At 32.4% G+C, this 24,946-nt stretch overlaps 1 protein-coding gene across 1 annotated transcript in view; it reads left to right on the top strand.

Annotated features, from left to right (window-relative positions):
* Nucleotides 1–911: 911 nt before the first annotated feature.
* The window catches only part of LOC130441229 (sodium-independent sulfate anion transporter-like), a 31,392-nt gene continuing 7,357 nt past the window's right edge, over nucleotides 912–24,946 (top strand). Inside the window, exons 1-7 of the mRNA XM_056774809.1 lie at nucleotides 912–1,076; nucleotides 4,872–5,076; nucleotides 6,726–6,949; nucleotides 8,929–9,103; nucleotides 14,442–14,606; nucleotides 15,000–15,161; nucleotides 16,330–16,470. Coding sequence (XP_056630787.1) covers nucleotides 912–1,076; nucleotides 4,872–5,076; nucleotides 6,726–6,949; nucleotides 8,929–9,103; nucleotides 14,442–14,606; nucleotides 15,000–15,161; nucleotides 16,330–16,470 — 1,237 coding nt within the window. The remainder of the gene's footprint in view (nucleotides 1,077–4,871; nucleotides 5,077–6,725; nucleotides 6,950–8,928; nucleotides 9,104–14,441; nucleotides 14,607–14,999; nucleotides 15,162–16,329; nucleotides 16,471–24,946) is intronic.

Genomic DNA, 24,946 nt, shown 5'->3' with positions numbered 1-24,946 from the left:
TGCCAAATTTTCGTCTAGGATTAATAAACATCATTTGGTTTTAATTTTATATTTTAAGAAAAGGAACAATTATTGAAAATGCAATTAGAATATGCAACTTTACTGGAGGCCGACGTTGGTGTTTCTATGCTGCTTCCACCACTTCTTATTGTTACTTCGCTACTGTCATTTCGCATTTTTTGTACAATTTCCTCGTGGTGTTCACTATTTACTTGGAGGTAACTCTTTATCGAGGCCTGATTTGAGTGTCCGGTAACCTTCATAATTTGATTTTCTGAAACCCCAACCTTGGCAAGCTGAGTAACTGCCGCAGCACGGTTCGAGTGATTTGTCACTTTTATTCTTTTCGTGTCAATTCCTATAGCTTCCGCTGCATCTCTTGTCCACTTTGAAATTTCATTTCGTCCTACTGGACAATTTTTAAAAAAACCTTGTCGATAACTTAATTTTCTCGATACCAATTCAATGCCAATATGATGATCGTCAACTACGGTATAATTTAAAGAATAACAAATTTTAAACACAGAATTAAGTTTATTTTAAATTAAATTTTTCTCAGGAAATAGTCTGCCAAAATGCCCTCTCGTGCATGTCAAATTGTCTCATAATTTCCTCGAGTGCGCATTCGCGCACTCGTGAAAATTAAATTATCGACAATTTGACATGCACTCGGGACATTAATATTGATCATCATCTATAGTAGGAGTGATAATTTGTTCTATTTATCAGGCAGCTTGTAATGAATATTAATTTTCTGTCAATTTTGACAGTGGTACTAACAAATATATGATTTTCATTAAAGTAGAATTCCACTACATACACCTAATACATATCATAATTTCCAATTATAAATTATACTCCGTTAAGAAGATATTAAGAATGTAATCAATATTACCAGAGCTATACTGTAGATGTTGTGGAAAAAGTATTTGTTGAGAAAATTACCTTTTTTAAAATGGTCGAGGCAATACAGCTTAGACACAGGGATCACTGATTTTGTTGGAGGGGTAACAGTTGGTCTTACATTAATACCTCAAGCAATAGCATTTGCTGTAATCGCCGGACTAGAACCACAAGTAAGTTGTACATTTACCTATAGCCTATTTCAGATATATATAGAGCAATAAAATAGGAAATTCCGTCCAGTTCGGCTCAATTTTGGTGTTGGCCATAGGTGTAGGTTTTGAAATATTGTGTAGGGATTAATTACGTAGTTGATTATACAGTTACGTGTTGCGTTTAACAGGTACCGTTTAACCCTCTATTAATACCTCTACCTAATTCCAACCTTATTTCAGATTCGGCTTAACCATGCGTCGTAAGGGCAATGGTGCCTTACCCAAAATTTTTAGACCTTTATATATATTTGTTTAGTTAAACGCATCAGTATTTGCTGTTAAGCTGTAAATAGTATTCACAGTATTATAAGATTAGTAATAAAATGGCAACATTAACACCAACGAAAAGATATTCCAATAATTCTCCAATATCAGTGAATGAAAAAATTATTATTTCAAATGTACACGATTGCTTAAAATACCATTACCCGAAATTTACTGTACAAGAAACTGTCGACCGATGTTTCCAAATGACTGGAGTTGGAAAGTCCACCGTTTTTAAATTATTACAGGGGAGAAAGATAACAGGCCAAGTGGAACCTCCCAAGAAAAGTCCAGACAGACCAGTAAAAGTCCTTGATGAAGACACCACAAGTGTAATTCGAAGACAAGTTCACCCCTTTCATTTTTAAAAAGAAATATCAACTCTAGATAAGATTTTAATGGAAGTTAGCCAGGATGACAGTATTTATAAATATGCATTTACTCACAATGCGCACTTCCTCAGAGGCTTAAAAACGGGCCTGCATATGGAACTTTTAGAATACGTTCAATTAACAGACATATAAATCTGGGACTTTTGTATTAAAATGACGGACGATGTTAAGAAATTTTTTTTAAATAGGAGATGTGCCACAAAAATGAGTATTTTTCTAATGGAGCTCATAATTTCGAATCTAAAGATAATATACAAAGGAAAATATAATCAGAAATTAATATTACTAATCGATATTTCTTACATACAATGGTGTGTACAAGATATTTTAATTTAGAGATGTTTATATGTATCTAATATGCATGAAATCGTACAAAACACCAAGAAATGAAAAATATCAACTTTATGAGAGAAACGTCAACAAATAATTTAAATATAGTATATTATATTATAAGGATTAAAAGTGCATATTTTTTACGAGGAATATTTGAATGTAAAATTGCAAGTAAAAATAGGCACTTTTAGTCCGTATGATATTTACTATTTTTTCTCTAACCAAGTCAAAATTAAAATAAAGTTAGCTTTATTCAAAAATCGTTAATAATTTGGTAATAAATTTGATTAAGGATTAAAAGTGCATATTTTTTACGAGGAATATTTGAATGTAAAATTGCAAGTAAAAATAGGCACTTTTAGTCCGTATGATATTTACTATTTTTTCTCTAACCAAGTCAAAATTAAAATAAAGTTAGCTTTATTCAAAAATCGTTAATAATTTGGTAATAAATTTGATTAAGGATTAAAAGTGCATATTTTTTACGAGGAATATTTGAATGTAAAATTGCAAGTAAAAATAGGCACTTTTAGTCCGTATGATATTTACTATTTTTTCTCTAACCAAGTCAAAATTAAAATAAAGTTAGCTTTATTCAAAAATCGTTAATAATTTGGTAATAAATTTGATTAAGGATTAAAAGTGCATATTTTTTACGAGAAATATTTGAATGTAAAATTGCAAGTAAAAATAGGCACTTTTAGTCCGTATGATATATACTATTTTTTCTCTAACCAAGTCAAAATTAAAATAAAGTTTGCTTTATTCAAAAATCGTTAATAATTTGGTAATAAATTTGATCACCTATTAATTATAACAGCGTTAGCAAGTCAGTAGTCATGGATATCTGGTATTATTGGTAAATATCGATTGTCAAGTAGACGTTAGTAGACGTTCTAATCATATAATTTTTGTAGTAGTTTTTACGCTGCTTTCAAAATGAATCCCGAACACGATGAAAATATATAGTTGCCCAATTAGTTTGTTTTACTAAGTTTGTAAGAGACAATGTTTTTTTCTTTAAACTTCAATTAGATAGTTCAAGAGTTTTTAATCCTAGGATTAAAAGTGTTGCTAAGCAACGAGCAAAATATCAACATTTTTTGATGGTTGGAGAAAAAACGTTTATATCAAAAACAAGTAAAACAGTCTTCGCACTCTCGGCGCGAGAGACTATAGTGCATTTTTCGCCTTTAGCAATCTCTAAATGTTAACAAAAATCTTAATTTATAAAAATGTTTCCATGAAAAATAAAACAGGAAAAATATCAATAATTTCATTTCTTTAATAATTTTGTTCTCGTTAATTCTTGACAATTCTCATAATAATTGGTTAATAAAATGAAAAATTACCTCGACATAAATTGACGTCCATTGAACCGAAGTGACGTCTATTATCATTTGATGTTGATCGATGTCTTATCATTTCTAATGACGTGATTACATTTTGGTTGTTTTAATTAATTTTTTCCTATTAATGCCCAAAATTTCTTTCGTTTTGGCACATCTACAACTATACAGCAATTGAATGCCATAAACCAAAGCTCGCTATATGCTTTCCTGTGAGGACATATTGCTATTACAAACAAAGGACATAAGACTAGCAATAGCGTATTTTTTGTAAAAATTGCCCAAAATATTGTATTCCTTTCTAATGATTTTGGGCAAAATCTACTCTTTCCTATTCGAACTTCAACATTCGCAATATTTGCTGGTTTGGTTTTAAAAGTTTTATATTTCAAGTACCACTATTGGAATACCTCCAGATAGTCATTAAATAGGTCTATCTACCTGAAAATACAGCATCATAAAAAGAGGTTTCACTAAATGGAAAGTTTCCCTACTTTATTGACAACAGTTGACGGGATGTTAAATACTTAGGGGCTAGGGAATAATTCTTATTACTGGAATTAAAAATATATCAAGGAAAATGTTGTTAAGATGTATTGTTCATATTTCATTTTGTACATTCTCCGTCAAAAAAAGGGTTTTCTTTTTTCTGAGCCTTAAGTAAGAGTGAATTTTCATCAACATGAAGGTGGACCAATCACACCGCTGGGATGTTGCTCAATTTGCATACCCAATCATTTGTGAAGATTCGTTGCAGCTATATAGAGATAATAAAACGATTTCTGATTTTGCTTATAATCAAAATTTGTTGTTTATTGAAGACAACAGTAAAATAATCTTTCTATTAAATTTCTAGATTCCGATTTGTCATCAAATTATATTACATACAAGTTGTTCAAGTATCAAAGATTCTCATTTTTCTTGTACTTGAAAAATGATACAACAATAATATTTCACAGTTTTTTTACAACTCTCTTTACTCTAACAAAATGACAGTGTTGCCTTTTAACAAATTCAACCACGATGTCATATATCTAGCTTGTGACATCTGTTATACATTAATATTGTACTTTAAAAATTCTGATTTCGAAAACCAGTCAACTGGTCCGAACAATAAAAAAAACTGTAGTTATATGAAGCTCGTAGTACTAATAATAGGTATTGTTACATAGTGTAGTGAATATTGAATAGTTCAATGTATAAATAAATTCCATAAGTAAGATACACTGTGTGTAAAAATTTACCACATCGCTTAAAAACTATTTAAATAAATAAGAACATGACAGTACTAATATTTTCTTGATCAAAAGATCACGTTCATATGCCCTGCATATTTATTTCGCAGTAAAATCTCCAAATTATAATATTCCAATTATTATAAACATTTGTTGGTGTAAGACATATTTTTCTTTCAGAATGGACTCTATGCTGCATTATGTGGTGGATACATTTACGCATTTTTTGGAACGGTTCCCGAAATGAGCGTAGCACCAACGGCAATTTTATCGCTGCTTTGTGAAGCTTACATTAAGCCTGTGAGCTTTGGTCGTGTGGAAGCTGCAGCTCTGTTGGCTTTTCTTTCAGGATCTATACAAGTTATTTTTGGAATTTTACAATTTGGTAAGTTACAGCATTCACTAGATATGTGGATGATTAGTCATTGTCGTTCAGTGCAATGTAGGAAATTAAATAATATCATATGTGTTTATTGACAAGAATTACTATTGAACATAAGAAATTATTCCTTCTACTTTTGATAATTCCAAAACTGAGCTAGGTAGTTAGACGTTTTATACATACAGTAACGTTCATATGGAGATCCATTCATCAGAAACTCATTATGTATCATAAGAATCAAACCCAAATGTTGAAGGATTCATTATCTTGAAGTAAGGAATTTAGAAGGACTTCAACCTTGAACATGGTAATTACTTAAATGTCTTAATGAGCTCTTAGATTGTTCCCTACTAACGAATTTTTCAACAGTTACTAGATTTTGTCATAGACTCCGACCACCAAGAAAAGGAAGCTGACATGTAACTATAATAAAAATGGAAGAAGTTCTATAGCCAAAGATCATTTTCGGGACTGCTTAGTTTTATTGCTGAGTCATCCATTTTACTTCTGTCTGTTCACTTCATGACACTTCACTTAAATTAAACATCATTCACGTATAATTTTTCTTCCTCATTTTAATTGAAAGTCGCAATAGTACTTTTTCTCTAGGTTTTCCTTCTTGTAGTATCATTGAAAACCGCTGGTTGAACTCACCTGAATATTTATAATTTTTGAATAAAAAATTATGTTTTCTCTCCCATACCCTTGATAGGATTTTGTAAATTGCAATTTTTCTTTGCTAGAAACTTTATTTTTATGCTTTATTTTCACTGTTTGAAATGCCGTAGAAAAGGTATAGTGTTTGTTATTTACATATGCAAAAAGCAAATGTAAATTTCTGTTTTGAATGTGACGAGCCAACTATGAAGCAGCTTCCGGTCCATCTTAGAAGGTGAGGAAGAGATGAACGTCTTATCGGTTGTCAATAAATAACGATGAGAGTCAGCATCGTTTTAGGGAAGAAAAAAATCATATGTAGATCTGCAGATTTCCTTCGCGTTGGCAGACTCAGTAACATAGTTGCTTAATACAAGTATGGTATCAGCGAATAGTCTAACATAAGACAAAAGTGAAAACCCAAACATTGATAAAGCGAGTAATTGGCCATCTTGATAACCACAGTTGATAACTTTAAATTATCACCAAAAGTAGAGAGATTCAATCAAAATCTAACAACTATGGAATTATCAATATTAATGTCCCGAGTGCATGTCAAATTGTCGATAATTTAATTTTCTCGAGTGCGCGAATGCGCACGAGAGGAAATTATGAGACAATTTGACATGCACGAGAGGGCATTTTGGCAGACTATTTCCTGAGAAAAGTTTAATTTAAAATAAACAATAATTGTTCCTTTTCTTAAAATATAAAATTAAAACCAAATGATGTTTATTAATCCTAGACGAAAATTTGGCACTAGTGCAAATTATCGATAATTTGCACTAGTGCAGTATTATCGCTGAAATTTGATCGTTGCTAGGTAAACATAAAATATTACAGCTTTTTGGTTGGCTTAAATTTTTCGAAGGAAATAGTCATTATAATATTTGACATGCTACAAATCCCTTATAACCTTAAGTTCATTAACGTACAAGATGTTCCTGAGATAATCGAGTAGTTCGATACCTTTAACTGAAAGTGTATTTTTTTAGGTCTACTAACGAATTTTGTATCGTCTCCAGTTGTTTCCGCTTTCACTTCAGCTGCCGCATTGACAATAGCCTCGTCACAAATTAAAAATATACTTGGACTGAACTTTGATGCTGGGCATAATTTTTTCAAGTTGTGGAAAAATATACTGGCTCATATATATCAATGTAGATTATGGGATAGCGTCCTAGGAATAACGTGTTGTATAATATTACTTCTTTTGAGGGTAAAATACTTGTTCATTGAGTCTTCAAAATTTGTGAATTGTCAGACTATTTGTTGTTAATGAGATCTCAAACTCTTATTAATAAGTTAAGTAGTCCAATTACTTCAAATTTTTTATGAAAATCTAAAGTTTTCACTCCCAATTAATATAGAAAGGAAGGTTTTCCTTATATTTTTGGTCCTGATCAAGTCTTGGTTATGTGAAACGAGATTTTTTAAAGTAAACGATAGCGGGACTATATATACGGTGAAACCAAGTGATAGTTTTGGTTGTGTTGGACTTTTCTTCGTCTCAATCTACTAGGAAAACTTAATCGTAAGCCAGCGTTTCTCGGACTGTGGAGCGTTACCTGTAGAGGGCTCGCACATACTGTTTCAATAGGATGAAAGTGATTGCCAAAGAAAACTTATGATATCAGAATTAAATTAGAATTAGCTTTAATTAGTTACCCTACTTAATGTTTAGTATTACGAATAGTAAGTCAGTTTTTTCATCATTTGTTTCTGTCAGTGTTGGTTATATGATTAAACTGCTTCGTTTGTAGTTTATCACTTAATGTTTGAGGTTTCAGAATAGGAAAAAATCACTAGTGGCCATATCTGGAGAATATAATGGATGCGGAAAGAACTCTGCGCCTAATTTTTCCATGAACATGGACATGACATGGTGCGTTGTCTTAATAAAACGGTACAGCTTTTTCCTCAATTTTGTCATTTAAAAGCTCGTTATAGACCCCTTTTTAAGAGTCAATGAGTATTATGCATAATACTGTTCCAGACGACTTTTGTGTCTTTCTATGCTTTGGAGTCGGTTCTTAAAGTCGATTTCGCTGATTGTGGTTGTGAAAGCATAGAGCCATGCTAAACATCGATATTCTCATATGTCCAACACGTCCCTTTGATATATTTAGGGTCTCACCTATCTGAATCAGCTTTACTTCACGGTTTCACGAAAATATTTCGTGGATTTTTTGATGTTTTCGTCGGTGACAGTCTCTTCGAGGCAATCACTGCGTGCATGTCCTCAGTGCTTATTTCGCTTCGTTTACACTCAACAAACCACTTCCTTTTTATGAATCTTTTCAAACTTATAAAAGTTGCATCACTCCAAATACTATAACTCACAAACTAATAGTACAATTGTGAAACTTATAGGCGTGTCTTTTGAAGGTTAACTGAAATAAATATGGATTTAGATAATCGAGAAAAAAAACTGTCCACAAATTCACGTCTCGCTTACCCATGACATCACTATTGAATAGCTCCTGCTAATTTACAACAGGCGGTATTTTCTTCCTTCTTGGATACATAGGGTGCAGAAAAAATAGTTATGTATCACTTGGTTGGGTCCTTAGAACAATGCTTCTGGAAATAATGATTGGTTTTAAACCACTTTAAAATACTTTCCTAAGATTAAGAAAAATTTAAACTGCTAGGGCTACCACTATAAAATAAGATGCAGCACGGATATCGTGCGGTCTGCGGTCTATAAGTGCAAAATTCTAACTAGAAAATATTAATCAAGATCGCGTGATGCTGCTTGCATCATTTATAGGGAATAATTTCATTTTCATGCACGAAAAGGCGAGGTCTGATAGTTTAAGAAGTGTATGGATTACTTCCTTGAAATCCATATCCAATTGGGATGCTCTGGTATTAGAGTTTGGTGTTCCATAGGAATTAAGTAACCATCCAATATGCAGTATCAAGTTTACCTTAAATTCTGTTGGTTATAAGAGCTATGGGAGGTATTATTTAAATTAATATCCTCTGTTTTTTCAGCCATAAAATTTTGCGGATTGTATAACTTTTTATATTTAATCACTAATTATTGGAAACTTGATTTGAAATGAGTGTTTTTCCGAGATTACATTCATTTTATATAAACTCCAAATCAGTTCATATAAAAAATTCCAAAATTCCGCTATTTCATTAGATAGTATCCTAAATGTGTTTGTTAATAATTTGTTCTGAATCCAGAAGCTGAAAGTGTATGCAGCTCCTTTGTTTCAAGCCCCCGGGGATATAAAACAATCGATCAGAAAGAAGATTTTTTATATTCTAACGATAGCAAGAAATGGACTGGTGGTGATTACATCCGCTGCATTGGCTTATAGTCTAGAAAATCACGGGCTAGAACCATTTCAGTTAACAGGTGAATATACAAGTTTTGGTTATAAAAGATATTTTATTATCCTTTTGAACTTGATACCATATTCTACATCGTATTATTTTACCTACAAAAAATCTTATACTTAGTCAAATTGATTGCTTTCACACGGTCTACCTTCCATAAAGAGTCTACAAAGATGTATTTTTTATGATTTGGATATATGAAAACGTTAGATAGTTTGATTGTGTAACACATAATCATAGTAGAAAAGTTTCAATGAATTTGATTTTCCTCAAAGTATTCCAAATCATTTTAAATGAGAATTGGCAGAAAGTGGAAAATAGATGATTACTTCCTATCGGGTTTCTTTCATCTTCACTGGGATTTACTTAAAGACTTTTCTGAGACGCAGAGATAAAACAACTCATTTTCCGGTAGAAAACCAAAAGCAGTAGCCTAACCCTTAACCATTTTTACGACTGATATTTTTGTCTAACATAGACTGAAGGAAAGCACAAGATCGAATGTCCAAATTTGCCATCTGCTATAGACCTGTTCCCCATAACATAAAGCAACAGTCTGAACTTCTTGCTTCCCCTCTTAAAGAATGGAACTTGTTAGCCAAAGAGACAAAAATTACGTCTTTTAGAAAAAGAAATGTTACATTTTCTGCATTCTACAGTATGGGAAATTCGTTGTGTGCGTGTACGAATATTGATGGTCTAATGAAGGAACTCTATATTGAGCATAATCCCAGTGAGTGGCGCCTATCTATAGTGTTACTTGAGGACTTTTCTGAGACGCAAAGAACAAAAAAAACTCATTTTCTGGAAGAAAACCAAAAGCAGTATTTTCTATAAGTTTTTGAGTAATAGAGATATTTTTTAATCTATTTCATAATACACTCATCAATTAAGTACACGGGGAAAACTGTGACGTCCACCATGTCCTGTCAGTTGTGGGGCTACTGTTATACACCACCAATACACCATCAAACAACAACAGTATTTGCTTCCAATAGAATTGTAAAGTATTTCTAAAGTTGTTAAGTGGTTCACGATCAAAGTGAATTTTTACAGCATTTCATAATTTTCTCAGCATAAATACAATAACGTGATCCGTGGTGCAGATTAGCTTAGCATCTAAGGTCACGTGATTTAGATCCCAAGAGGTCACCATAAACAAATAACCTGACATTTATAACAGTCAGTGTTACGCCAGACGTTAGTAGACGTTGTGGCAGTCAATCTTTAATACTCAGTGCTACTGAGGCTTTGCTTTGAGTTATATCTTGAGACAATAGAGAAAAAATTATCTTATCATTTCAGATGCTGAGAATTTACTAAAAATTATGACAAATTTGATGTGACCGAACTCCAAGTTTGAAGGCATATTTTGCGAAATAACATCAGATCTGGAGGCATCTGTTCTGAGATTCTCTAGCCCTTGAAGAGGTGCCTGTCTAGTCTTTGAGGCGTCAAGCTGTCTTGATGTACCATCGTATCTGAACTCTCCATAATATTCAATTTTGTGAGATAACGATTCGAAATAAAAGAAGTTTCATTACAATATCATTAAAGAAACGATATGTGTTCTCGGATTTGGTATTTTTATGAGGAGCTTATCTACTTTGTAGTTTATATGTTCAATTCTCGTCTTTGTTAGGTATGCCTGTCTACACGCACAATAATTGCTGCTACCTGGAAGTAAAATCAAATTATGCTGGAGATTTTTTCTTACAATTGTGATTTTTTTATTAAATGACCTTTAGGTGGGTTCCATTGTCGGATTACCTAATACATTTGTTGATTCTTATTTCTTTGCTGCCAGTAATCTTCCTTTCTAGAAATGCGATAACCTTCAGAAAGGATCATTTATAATTAAAGTGGTATTTTTCAGCTTCGAGTTGATGCTCCACAGAGTAGGAGTTTTAACGATTTCTGATTCTTGTGCCAAATAAGCTAAGATAAAGTCCTTCATAATAGTTTTCCATTAGTTCAGATCCATCAATTTTGGGAATAAAGTATAAATATTTTCGTACCTCAACTTAGGTTTTTCGTGTAGTAAATAAGTTAAACAGCAGCTGCTGCATTAGTATTTCGTTCTAGCATCGCTTTCACTGTTGCTTTCCATAATTGATTGCAATAATCGCAACCAAAAGCCATTCAAACTTTTAAGAAGAGAAAATTGAATTATTAAAATGTCAAATTGTTGTTATGTCGTTGCTATAGTAATGATGAATTGTATTCTTCTAATTTCCATAAAAATACTTGGTTAGTAGATACATACATTGATAACAACGTATTTCACTTCATAGCCTAGTTCGGAAAGTACATAAGAGCTATACTCTAAAAAAAGCAGCTGGGAAATAGGTACTTTCCTGATGTTTTTCAAAAAAATTTTATTTCTTTCTCAGTTTCCATGACAACGAATGGTATACTGATATCACATAACTGATACAAATATTCAAGATTATTAACTCTTACTTCTGCTTTATATTATATTATTTATATTATCCCGAAAATTTAGCTTGCTGGTAAAAATTAGCCATTGAACATAATAATTCGTATATAAGGACTAGTCAAGTCAGACCAGACCTTAGGCTACAATATATTATCCTAAGTTATAAGAAAGAATGATATTTTATGTTGTTATAAATGAATTTCAGGACTGACCATTGCACTTGGTACCCATTTAGATCTCACTTCTTTTGTCGCTAAGTCAAAAACCAAGGCATATATCATAATATTGAACTTGACACCCATTTCACATTTATGTTTTTTATAGAATATCTATATTACTAAGTACACTTTGGCAAATACAGGAATGAATGTGAAATAGCCATGCTCGTCAATGCGCGTTACTAGATAATGGTAGTAAGGATTAGTACAGTCCCTCAAGCAGGTATACTTTTATTGTATCTACTGGATTCCGAGATAGAATATATTTTATTCTGGTGTACAGAATTTCTTACTTTGATTATTTACCGTACTAATTCACCAAGCACATATTATCCTCTTTGTCATTATCTCGTACGTTTCTCGACGTTCACTCATGTATTTGCCAAACTGTATTTCTTCTTGACATACCTTTCCTTTTACAATGTAATATCAGGTCTATGATTTCCATTTTCTTAACACTTTTGCTTCCTTATTTATGTTTTTATTATTTTAGTGTATTGGAAATTCAGATGATAACACTGGTTGACAAGATTTTCGTAACACAGGCGGGAGCTTTATTTTTAAAATGGAAATACCTATGCAATAAAAAAAATATTTATTAAGCGCTAACCTGTACCACTTTTCAATAGCTTAATTATCCCTGTTTACATTAGCATCTGGGTAATTTTATAAAGGGGCGGTTAAAATCGGTAAATTTTATGACCGAAAAAAATACCGGAACTGTATTATTCAGAAAAATTAACATTAAACTAACATTAAAAATTAGTATTCTGTTGAGTTGCATAGTGGTTCTCTGTTCATAATGCAAAAAGTGATTATAAAGACGAAAATGTCGAATCAAACGCGACGCATTTGCAAAACTTCTGATAAACTTTTTATATTTGAGGAGAATTTATGATGAAATTGCAATACAGGCCATTTTCCAAAAATGTGAAAAAAGCTTATTCCAAATATTTTGGTACTTTTAATGGATACCAAGACAAGCGGTGGAACCCCACGCGTGCTGTGTTAGTTAAAGCGTGTCATTGGTGCAATGGATGAATGGGAGGAAAAAAAGCATGCTTTTTGCAATTCCAACGGTATGGCGGGAGCCTATAACCATTTTTACGACTGATATTTTTGTCTAACACAGACTGAAGGAAAGCACAAAATCGAGTATCCAAATTTGCCATCTGTTATAGACCTGTTCCTCATAACGAAGATTTACCATTACCTATTGCGCCTTTAGATCCGCAAAATATTGTTTTAGAAGATACTGGAGACAACGTATCATTAGGAAGCTCCGAAGAACAATGCACCGACCCTATTTTTACTCCAAGTACTAGTTCCGGCGAGCCACATTTGATTGTTCAAAGATTTAGCACGTGATTTGTGGTTATCAAAGCAACATTCTGAACTTCTTGTTTCCCGTCTTAAATAATGGAGCTTGTTAGCCAAAGAGACATAAATTCGTTGTGTGCGTGTATGAATATTGATGGTCTAATGAAGGAACTTTATATTGAGCATAATCCCAGTGAGTGGCGCCTATCTATAGTGTTATTACACAATGGGAATTTAAAACCGTCTTAACCAGTTCCTCATTCTGTGAAGATAAAAGAAACTTATGAAGATATTCGCTTGCTTCTAGACAAAATTAACTACTAAGTATAAGTGGCAGATATGTGGGGACATGGAGGTGATTGAAATTTTAATGGGACTTCAGGGAGGGTTTGCGAAACATTGCTGTTTTCTTTGTCTATGGGACAGTCGGGAGTAGATCAACGCTATGTTAAAAAAAGTTGGCATGCAAGAAGTGAGTTTTAACCGGGATCTCAAAATGTTAAATTTATACCACTTGTAGATCCCAAAAATCTGCCCCTCCTTCACATTAAACTTGGAGTGAAGAAAAACTTTATGAAGACTATGGATAAAGAGGGTGATGCATTCAAATACTTTAGAGAAATTTTTCCCCCGTTGAGTGATGCCAAATTAGAATAAGGTATTTTTATTGGGCCAGAAATAAGAAAATTACTGGACGATGATAATTTTACAAAAAAGCTCACCAGACAGGAACTTAGAGCATGTACGGCATGAGTAGAGTTAATTGATATTTAAAGTGATGTTTTTAAGTTTTTGTTTTTAATAGATGTAAGGCATGTTTATTAGATATAAAGTATAAATATTGTCAATACATACGATTTACAAAACGTGAAACTATTTTTTTGAAAAATATTAAATATTTTGCCAATGAATATGGTTCTATAAATGTAACTTAAAAACATTACGTGTTACAATTATTTTTTTTATATTTTCGTATTTGTATAGGTCCATTTTATCACAATATGTTATTCATTCTTGTGTTACTACAAAAAATTTTTGTTTGTCGACCAGTGTAATCTTGGAGACCTTCAACACCAATATTTTTATTATCGTAGAAAATAATTTTTATTTGTTTTGGTTTACAGGGCACTTTCTAAGTAATCTAAATTGTAGTGGGCGCTTCGTTACTACATTTCAAGGAGAAAAGTTCTTATAAACATGTGTGATAAGTCTTATAGTTAGTGGGATTCGAATTGTTCTATGATTTTACTAGAAGCAATAAAATGTGTTAAACATATTGAAAAAAGTATTATTAATAATTTCGAAATATATGTCTTCAAAATACTTGCTCGGTACTTTAATACTCGTATAAGGTTATACTAATACACTCGTAATTATAGGAAGTGTAGAAGCGACTCTGCCAACTGTCTCTTTCTCATTTTTCCATATAGAAGAGCAAAATAAAACGTTCTCTTTTGGAGACATAATGTCTGAGATTGGAGCAGGAGTTATCTTCATACCCTTCCTAGATATGTTGGCAATCGTGGGCATCGGTAAAGCTTTTGGTAAGTTGACATTTAGTTCTTCTGTGTTCCTCATTATTCAATACAACACACAATAATGACCGAAAATCTTAATAACGTAAATTTAAGAGTATTTCCCAAACTTTTTTATAGGTACCAATCAAATGCATATTCCAAGTCAAATTTAAAGTTTAGCACAATTATTTGGAAGCTCGGAAGTTGCCTTAATAAATTGATTTCTGTATCGATGCTCAATTCAAAATGATTCCCCCAATCGCCACCTAGAATAGTTTCCTCTGATCTCTATTTGTCCAATTAACAATATTATCATTAGAATCATGTCAGTTGTTTGAAAAGCTATAATAAATAAAATAATAACTTTTCTATAGAATTTTATCTATTTAAATAATAATTTGAATCTATTTTTGTTTGTAGCTCAAGGAAAAGTACTAGATGTGTCTCAAGAAATGTTTGCAATAGGTTTATGTAATTTAGTTAGTTCATTGTTACAAGGATATCCAGTAAATGGCTCATTTTCCAGAGCGGCAGTTGCTAGAGCAAGCGGTGTTAGAACTCCTTTTTGCGGAGTATACACAGGTAGCCAATTTTTTGCTCTAGGAATATCTCAATCTTCTAAATTTTATTTTCTTCACTTTCCTTCTATTTTGTTAAATGCAAATGGATCTTAATTTGAAGCACTTTTGCTTACCAAACTAACAAGAACTTTTTGAAAAGCAGTCAAATTATTTCATTAAATCTAGAATTGATTAATTCATAGAGAACATGATATATAATCAAAATACTTCAGTAGTCTAAAATCATTGAAAAATTTTTATAAACACGATAAGAAATGAATAAAACCACATCAAGAGAACAATAAAAAGTAAAAGAAAGCACGTTTCATTTTCAAAATTCCGAGATTTTTGGAAATGGGGTGGAAAAAAATGGAACAAAATTTATAATTGCATTTTATAAATTTCAATGTTACTCAAACTTTTAACTGTAAACTGTCAAACTCAATGTTACTCTTAGGCAAAAAACATGATACAAGATTTGCAAATCGCAACAAAGAAAGCTGGTTTAAAAATAAATTTAAATAAAACCAAGATGATGACAAATTTAGTTCCTAGCCAGCTACTAAATGTGGAGATAAAAATTGCTGGAAACAACCAAACAACAGATCTGTCTCGAAGAACGACACTAGGATGGGCTTCGTTTGGTAAATTGAGAGATGTGTTCAAAGGAGATATGCCAATCGGCCTTAAGATAAAAGCCTTTAACCAATGTGTCCTCCCAGTCCTGACTTATTGTGCGGAGACCCTGACTAGAAGATCAATACTTAAATTGCAAATTACACAACGTAAAATGGAAAGGTTTATGCTCGGCTTCATTATGAGGGATGGCATAAGGAATGGCGATTTACGCAGACGATCTGGAGTTTAAGATATAATAGACCAAATACTGAGACAAAAATGGCGGTGGGCAGGACATGCTGCAAGGATACAAGATAACCGATGGACGAAAAGTATCAGCAGCAACCGCTCAGAGCAGAAAAAACTGGAAGCATTTGGAGGAGGCCTATGTCCAGCAGTGGATGAGATAAGTCTGAATGATGATGATGAATGTAACTCAAAATAATTTGAATTGGCAGTTACTTTTTTTATTATCTTATAATACATTTTTTCGTATTCAATGGATAGGTAATCTATTAATTCATATAATCATTGAAATTGCTAATATAATACTGATTCCACTTTTATTACAGCTATCTTGGTACTGCTATCAATTACGTTGTTGTCCCCATATTTTCCCTACATACCCAAAGCCACTTTGGCAGCAGTGATTATATGCGCCGTAACGTTTATGATTGACTTGAAAATTATCTATATTATTTGGAAAGTTAACAGTAAGTTCTTTTACACTTGTATATATACAAAGATAATTAAAAATCCATTGTCAATTTCATTCAAATATCTACCAGGTTCCCTTGCACATTACGCCTGTATCTATATTCGAGATATTAACTTCGATTATATCGATCTGATTAGATAACCATTTTGAAAAAGTATCAAAGATTCACGATTTCAAAGCATGGTGAAAGAAAAATTATTAGTTTGTTTTTCCACAAAATGCGAAATTTGCTGAAAGTTCAAAAAAAGGGTTTCCGAATGTCGTTAAACAGTCATCTCCTCTAACGAGTGATCAATATGGGTCGCGATTTCATAATAGTTATTTATGCAACAAGTGAGCAAAGTGATACTTTTTTTCACGAGTAGATCGGTTTGACCTACGAGTGAAAAAAAGTTACTTTACTGACGAGTTTCACACAAAAATTTTTCTACGTCTATAGACTTAAGAAATGCGACTAAAATTTTATCAATTTTTATTTTGTAATAGTAATATTAAAAGTACAACTGTGAGTATTATTAATTTGAAGTGAAGAAGAAATTACATTACTATTGGTACTTAAATTGGCAATTTTTAACGAGTTTAAAGAAATAACATCGTCAATAGTTGTATTACTACTTATTGGATTGTTGGTAGGATCGTGAACATTTACAATGTTGCTTGAAGTCGAACTTGTTGTTCCCGTTAAAATTTTCACTGTGGAATTCATTGGATTTCCACCCAACGTGCTTCTTTAGTTCAATTATATCACCACCGGAATCCACTAATAGAGACGCCGAAGAGCGTCGAAATATATGCTCAGTGTAGTTTTTTGGATTAGGTAAATTCGAATCTGTTGCATTTTCCATTTCCATACTGCAGAAAGAAATGATCTGTTGGACATTTGTGGGTCGTTCGGTTTTATATTTTTTATAAATGTTCACCAGGTTTAATCTATTATCAGATATTTCACCAATAACAGTAAATCGATGTTGAACATGAGATTTTGTATCAGGTCCTGTGATAATTAAAACATTTCCTGTATTATCAACATCGTTACACTTAATTTTATATAATTCCTCCCTCCGCAGAGCTCATGCGATTCCGAATATTTAAGCAACCTGAAAGATGCTACATATAATATCTAAGCTTACATTAAAATATTTTAACACTCTTTCCGTGGAGCTGTTTATACCTTTTTTTGTACGCCACTCCATAAAAGAATTATATTCCTATACTGTTCCCTGGATTTCTCGGGGATAAGATTCATAGTCGCTGCAGTTGCCGATTTAACAACATCTACTGGTGTGCAGCTTAAACTTTCTTAACTATTACTCTCCATTACTAATAATAATACTACAATCCTTTTACTTAGACACAAAACGAATTTTCATGAACGAATATCAAGAAATAAAAGTGTTACAGTTTATGGGAGAAACGAATTGACATGAGAAAAAAGCGTTCACAGTCCACTATTTTGATAAAACAATTTTATAATTGCGTTAAAAATTAAACGTTATGTCACTTTTTTAACGCAAAAGCGTAAAAAAGTGAACTACTACGGTACTTTTTTTCACACTTTTTGACCGATTCAGAAATTACATTTTTTATGAATGCAAATGAATGAAAAAAAACGTGAATATTATAACGGACGTAGATAAGATATGTATTTTTTTCTTGACTTGAATTTATTTGTGTAACTGGATTTATATTATTTTTATTGTGTAATTTACATGTACATTGTCGGATAATACTATCAACTTGATTTTCTGGCTATTGGTTATTTTTCAAAATATTTTTGAGCCTTTTTATTTCTTCGGAGGGATGTTCATGAGAAGTTAATTTTAATAAACTACCTGTTAATCCTATAACGACGCTGTTTTTTTATGATTTGGAATGGCATGAGTTATAGTATCTGCCAGACCATGTTTCCTTTGTATATAGTTTAGTTTTCATTTTATTATTGATTTTATTAATGGTCATGTTCAAAAAATTCATTTTGTTATTGTTTTCGATTTCGGAAGTGTTGAGAATTGATCAAATTGACAGCTGACCCAACCTATCCCAATCTTGACCATATCCTTAACTCACACTATTTTGTTTTATATAGAGTCAAAGTTGGTAACCATGTTCATGTAAATTTAGTTAAGTTGGCAGGCGATAAGCACTTTTTTGATATGTTCACGCGACAGTGAAAAAGTCAAATGAAATGGCAACAGGCAAACTTGCTCCAAATTGTAATCTCAAGAATTGTTATACACTATTTAGAAAGAGCGTAGAGTAATAAATTCTCATCATAAATGCAAAACCCTGAAATTTTTAGTACCGTACTTTACGTCCAAAATTTGGAATATTTAAATATACCAATGATAACTGGACAGGGTATATTTTCCCTATTGAAATTGAAGATCCCATTGTACATCCGTTTAGTTGTTGGAAAAAGTTGTCGTTATATTGGAAATAATTATTAGTTTGATTAAGCATAATACCTTCTGAAAATTCGTCATAGTTGACTGATGTAAGTTATTTGATTGAATCCCATCTATTTTTCAATACGTGTGTTACGAGATCATTAGGAATATTTGTATACATTGAGGCAACGTCTAGAGATATGATTTTGTAATTGTCAGGAATATGTACTGTATCTAAAAACTGATTGAGCATAAGTGAATCCTTTCTGTAAATATTATTTTTGGTTATTTTTGATAAAATGTTGGCATTTGGATAAATTGTAAAAAGGTGAATGGGAATATGACACTTTTGGACGCTTTGGTATATTTTTTTGTGTAATTTTGGTGGTCCATATAGTTTTGGTGGTAAAGCATTATGTGTTTGTAATTTTTGGAATTGTAGTGTATGTAATTATTTATTATCACAGAGCAATTCATTTAATCCACAGTTGCAAAATTCACATGTAGAAAATAATGACTGACAAAAAAATCTCTTGTTTCTATAACTCCTCCTCCTTCTTCTTTCTCTTGTCTTAAGACTTAGTTTTGTTTCTTCTACTATTCAGATTCTTGAGATGTAGATGTCCAGTTTTTGTGCCATAACTCGGAAGGTCCTCGAAATTGGTTTTTCATCCTTTGCTCATTTGGCCCATCAATCTTTCATCATTCTGTCGACGTGGTCTCTCCGATATCGTGGTCTCGAATTTTCAGATCTTCATTTATAGTTTTGCTTCTTAGTTGATCTTTTAGACTTACTTCTTCAATAAATCTTTATGTTCTCACCTCTGCTACCCCCATCAGGTTCTTCGTTTTTGTATGCATGAGTATAGGTCGATTGTTTTGTAAATGCGTAATTAACTATCGATGGACATACATTTGTTTTTCCACATGAGATCCCTCAGATAGCCAGAAATTCTTGAGGCTTTATATACTTGAGTTCGTACTTCTTGTTTTAAGTTTCTGGTGCTTACGATCTCGACATTATGTAAAATCGATATAGTCATCCTCGTAGCATAATATCTTTATTAATCTTTATCCGTGTTCTATAACAGTATCCATATTACTGTATAAATATTTTTAGAAGAGAATAGAACAGTGATTGAATTCGACTTTAGAAGCTGAAAATAAAAATTTATTGCTATATAATGAAAGAGTATATATTTATTAACTACCAAAAGCGGGTCAAAATATTTTATTCTCATCTCAAAATAAGAGAATTGAATAAAGGTATACAACAAAAGAATTTGTGAAATAATTGAATGGAATATAGTGCTTAAGCAAAAGCTAATATTCTTTGCGCACATATCATAGCAGCGCAACTTCGTGGCTTTTAACCAAGTTGTCCAATAAATTTTGTGCAACTTCTGCCTAAAGTTGTGGAAGAAGATTTATGAGTTTTTGTATGGTTTCCGCGGATTGTGGTCAGCAATGTTATAACTGATCAAAAGCTTTTTCTTTTCTATAGATTTAGATCAATCGACATAGGTAGCATCGATAGATGAAGGAAACCTAGCATTTTAAGCCTATCTTTGTTGCCTATGCCTATGATGCTCTCCTCAAAACTCACCTGAATATAAATAAACATCACGGACTTTTCTCCTTGTTCAGATCGCTACTGAGGCACCTCGGTAGGTAGCATTAGAAAGTCGTCTTTCCAAGATTCTGCAAGTATTACGGGGATATCTAGGAGCTGCAAGTCCCAGATAACGATCATCAAGGGCACTTGTTACTCTGGATTTTCCTGTTTTTTTGTCTTTCAAAACAGCTTCACTTTCAAGAACAGAGTTGTGTGTTAGATTACTTCGAGTAATAGAATAGATCGAGACGACTCTTCGATAGTCAATTTTATAAAAATGAGCAATTTCAAATTCAGATTGCTTATCAAAAATCCGAAGGATCAAATAAAAAAAATTTAAAGAAGACGCCAAATTAGAACTCACTAATTTTTTTATAATGTTAACAAATATCTATAAATAATTTATAATAAATGGGTTTGATTCCAGATTTAGAAATATTGTTTATTTTTGAATAGTTTTATATTTTCATTCAATAGAATCATTGTCTCTTATATCATGCGAATTGATTGAACAGCAGATAAGATAAAAAAATCTGAAGACGTCAACGATTTTGTTGATTTAAAACAGCTAATTATCTTTGAATTAAGTATCTACTCTTTTGAGACCAGATTAAAAATTAAGTATTAAGGCGAGTTCACACGGAGTCGTAAACTGGGTGAGAATTATACTATTAGGAGAGTTAGTCGCGATTACTACCTGGTGTGAACTGGTAGTCGTGGTAGTAGGAGTCGTCGACGACCAAAAATATATCGGTCGTGATTACTCGGGCATGTTGTTGTGAGCACGAGCGGTTTAGTTGTGAAACACCTACCAAAGTTTCTAACGTATATATATATATATATATATATATATATATATATATATATATATATATATATATATATATATATATATATATATATATACGTATTTGTTCCGATTTTTGTACGAGTGAAATAATGAAATTCTCATCAATTAAATGAATTGATACATTTAATTTATATACAACAATAATTAATGACTTCTTTTTAAATCATCACTTTTATTTTATTGAGCAAATATAAATGAGAATTGGATCCTTTCTAAAAAAGTTTCTGTAGCCACTTTGATCTTCCAAAAATAGTTCTCGACATAAATTCTTCGTGGCACCAAGAATATTTCGTTTTTTTATCCAATCCCGGACCCACATATGTTTTTTTAAAAATTTTACAAACGTTGTAATTCATTAATTAAATGTTCACACACAATTTTTGCACTCTCCTGTTTAGCCATGATTAAACACAATAAAAACACAAATAAATAAAAAAACTTAACATGGACAACTAGATGTTTGCGGCGGCTCGTTTCTGGTCGCGACGCCTTTCAGACACTAATCCGTGTGAACTGGAGGTATTAAAGGTCGTGAAAATCAAGCAATCGTAAGATATGCGCAGAACGAGTAGTATTCTCGCCCAGTTTACGACTCCGTATGAACCCGCCTTTAGACATAGTTCAAGATGTACTAAATTCTCGAAATTGCATCGATGGAAATGCAAATAGAAATGGAAAAAAAGAGAAAACACCTCTGGAATAAACATGCAGTAAATATTGCGAATTTCTTCTGTGTTTTATAATATTGTTCAATTAAATTGTAATTTTATGATGAATCACTAAATAATATATTTTTTGATTTGTTAGAAAATGCTTTATTACACAGCTTTAAAAAATAGATTCGACATCCAAGAAAAATTCCATCGAATCCAATTCCAAATTTCTCAACACATTTCAAACTACAACACAAACTTATGTACAGATATGTATGTAAAATATCTGTTATTGTGAATAACTGCTTCGCTAAACAATTGAAAACAAGAAGCTTTTGTCATCCTTTCTCACAGACATACGTAGATTTCTAGGAATTAGGCGGCCATAAGTTGAAATTCCAATAATCCACTAATGACAAACATTTTTTTCCTGAAATAGTAGACTACCTGACGAACAATAGCCAACCCCACCCACATCTCTAGACTGTGCGAGCGCGCTGCATTACTAGTCGAAACTAGATTGTCGCACTTACAGCATGTGAAAGTTCTTGACGCCCTTTTCGTATATCATTTTCTTCGGTGAATATTTTATGTGTCGTGTCATATTTGCTTGTTTAAGTGATGGATACCAATAATACAGGTAAGCCTTTATTAAATTAATATGAAATTGTATTAAATATATTGTCAATAAATGACTTAATGAGCCGTCAATAATACCCTTTTTTAGAAATGTTTATTTTTCAATTTCAATGGAAAAAAAACTTCCGCACCTTTCCGAGCTACATTTTTCATTTCATTATATAGTATAAAGTCTTATAAAGAAAACTGCTTAAAATCAGCTGCTAGTTTTTGCTAATTTTAAAAATAAACGAGTTTGAAATTTTTTTGACAAAAATAGAAAAAAATTGGATTTTATGTTTTTGTGTTAATATTATTTTTTTATTGTTATAGGTTCACCTGGCTGCTCGGGGGTGAAAATGTTGACTCGTAAATATCTCTTCGATAAAATGAACGAGCAACATTCATTATCGATAAATGAAAAAATTAGATATTTAGAAAATTATTTACTCGTGTGTTACGGGGACACAGAAGAACATAAAAATATGATAAAAAAGATGTTTTCGTATTTTAAACGTGATTTGATAAAGAGGTGGTCTCGGGCGCAAAGAATACTTGAAAACTTTTTGGCGGCCAATAATTCTTGGTTGGAAGGAACATTTGAGATCCCCGTAGACACGCATCAAAGGCCAGGACGACCTACCAAATCTTTTACCGAATTTAGCGAAAGATCAAAGAGAAGAAGTCCGCGCATCTTACGACGAAGAAGTAATAGTTCACGCGGCACAAATAATTTTACAAACAGAAGGAAAACGAAACGCGTCTACTGTTTTAAAAGACATTACAAATTCTTCTGCGTCTGCCAGTGATTGTAAAAACAGACATTCAAAGTCTAAAGAAATAGAGCCCCTTACTCCTCTGCAAGCACTGACTATGTTTGTTGAAGCCGATTTGACCAGAAGACAGTACGAAAAATTATTCGAGCAACGAACAAAAGATTCTATCCACATTATGAATTATTATTGAAGGCCAAAGAAGATTGCTACCCACCCAAGGAGTCATTACCTGCGCAAAAGGAAACCTACAATCTTTGTTGGATCACACTGTAACCAGATTATCCCTCTTCTTAGAAGAAGTCTCACTCACACTTGATGCCGTTGAAAGGAACTCGTTACTGTTAATCTGCAAATGGGGTTGTGACGGCTCTTAACAAGCCCAGTTTAAACAAAGACTCTCAAACAAAGGTGAATCTTATGCTAATATTTTTATAAGCTCATTTGTGCCTCTACGAATTGTTTGTGGTGAGGATAAAAGTAAAATCGTGTGGCAAAATCCAACTCCATCTTCATCTAGATATTGCCGTCCAATAAGATTTAGATTCGTATAAGAATCTACGGACATCACAAAAGAAGAAATCAATTATGTAAAGAATAGTGTAAACTCATTAAACTTGACGAAAGTTGATCTCAATGGAGAGAATTTTTTTTTTCAACATAGTTTTAAAATGACTATGGTTGACGGAAAGGTCTGCAATGCAGCTACAGACACCAAATCGACCAGCAGATGTTATGGAGCTACATCAGAAGATTTTAATAATTTAACAAAAAAAATGATGTATGCTCTGAAGCTCTTGAATTTGGCCTTTCCGTATTACATGCAAGAATCCGGATATTCGAAAGTGAGCTGCATTTAGCATATAAATTGCCCGTGAAAAATGTCGCAAGAGACGAACCGAAGAAGAAAAAAATCTAGAAAAGTAGAAGAAACTTGATTTTCAGCAATGATTTGGAGAGGAGACAGGTCTCTTAGTCGATATGCCAAAAAGTAACTTCGGAAATACAAACAATGGAAATACCAGCAGAAGATTCTTCGAGAACCCGGAATTAGCTGCAGAAACCACTGAGATAAGTTATGACTTGATTATTAGATTAAAAGTGATATTAGAAGCCATATCAAGCGGCCATAAGATTGACGTAGCAAAATATGATAAATACGCCATGGAAATGGCGTTATATGGCTGGCATCCTATGACTCCATCGATGCATAAGGTCTTAATTCATGGAGCTTCAATAATAGAAAATTCGTTGTTGCCGATAGGGCAACTTTCGGAAGAAGCTGCTTCTGCCCGCAATAAACATTTTAGGTCTTATCGCCTAAACTTTGCTCGCAAGTTTTCGAGGGAAGAATGCAGCTTAGATATTTATCATAGGTTACTATTAACATCCGACTCATTTATTAGTTCCATGATAAAGTCGAAAAAAACCGCTTTAAAATTATTTTTGCCTGAAACAATGCAGCTATTAATTCCTGCTGAGCCAAACCGACCAATGGAAAGTGATGAAAGCCGACGAAAATTTAAATGTAGATGAATAAGTCTCCAACGTATGATGGATTATTTTTAGTGATTA

The sequence above is a fragment of the Diorhabda sublineata genome, chromosome 3 (assembly GCF_026230105.1).
Source record: "Diorhabda sublineata isolate icDioSubl1.1 chromosome 3, icDioSubl1.1, whole genome shotgun sequence".
Taxonomy (NCBI): Eukaryota; Metazoa; Arthropoda; class Insecta; order Coleoptera; family Chrysomelidae; genus Diorhabda; species Diorhabda sublineata.
Note: the sequence above shows the minus strand (reverse complement) of the source record. Positions and strands in the feature narration are given on the sequence as shown.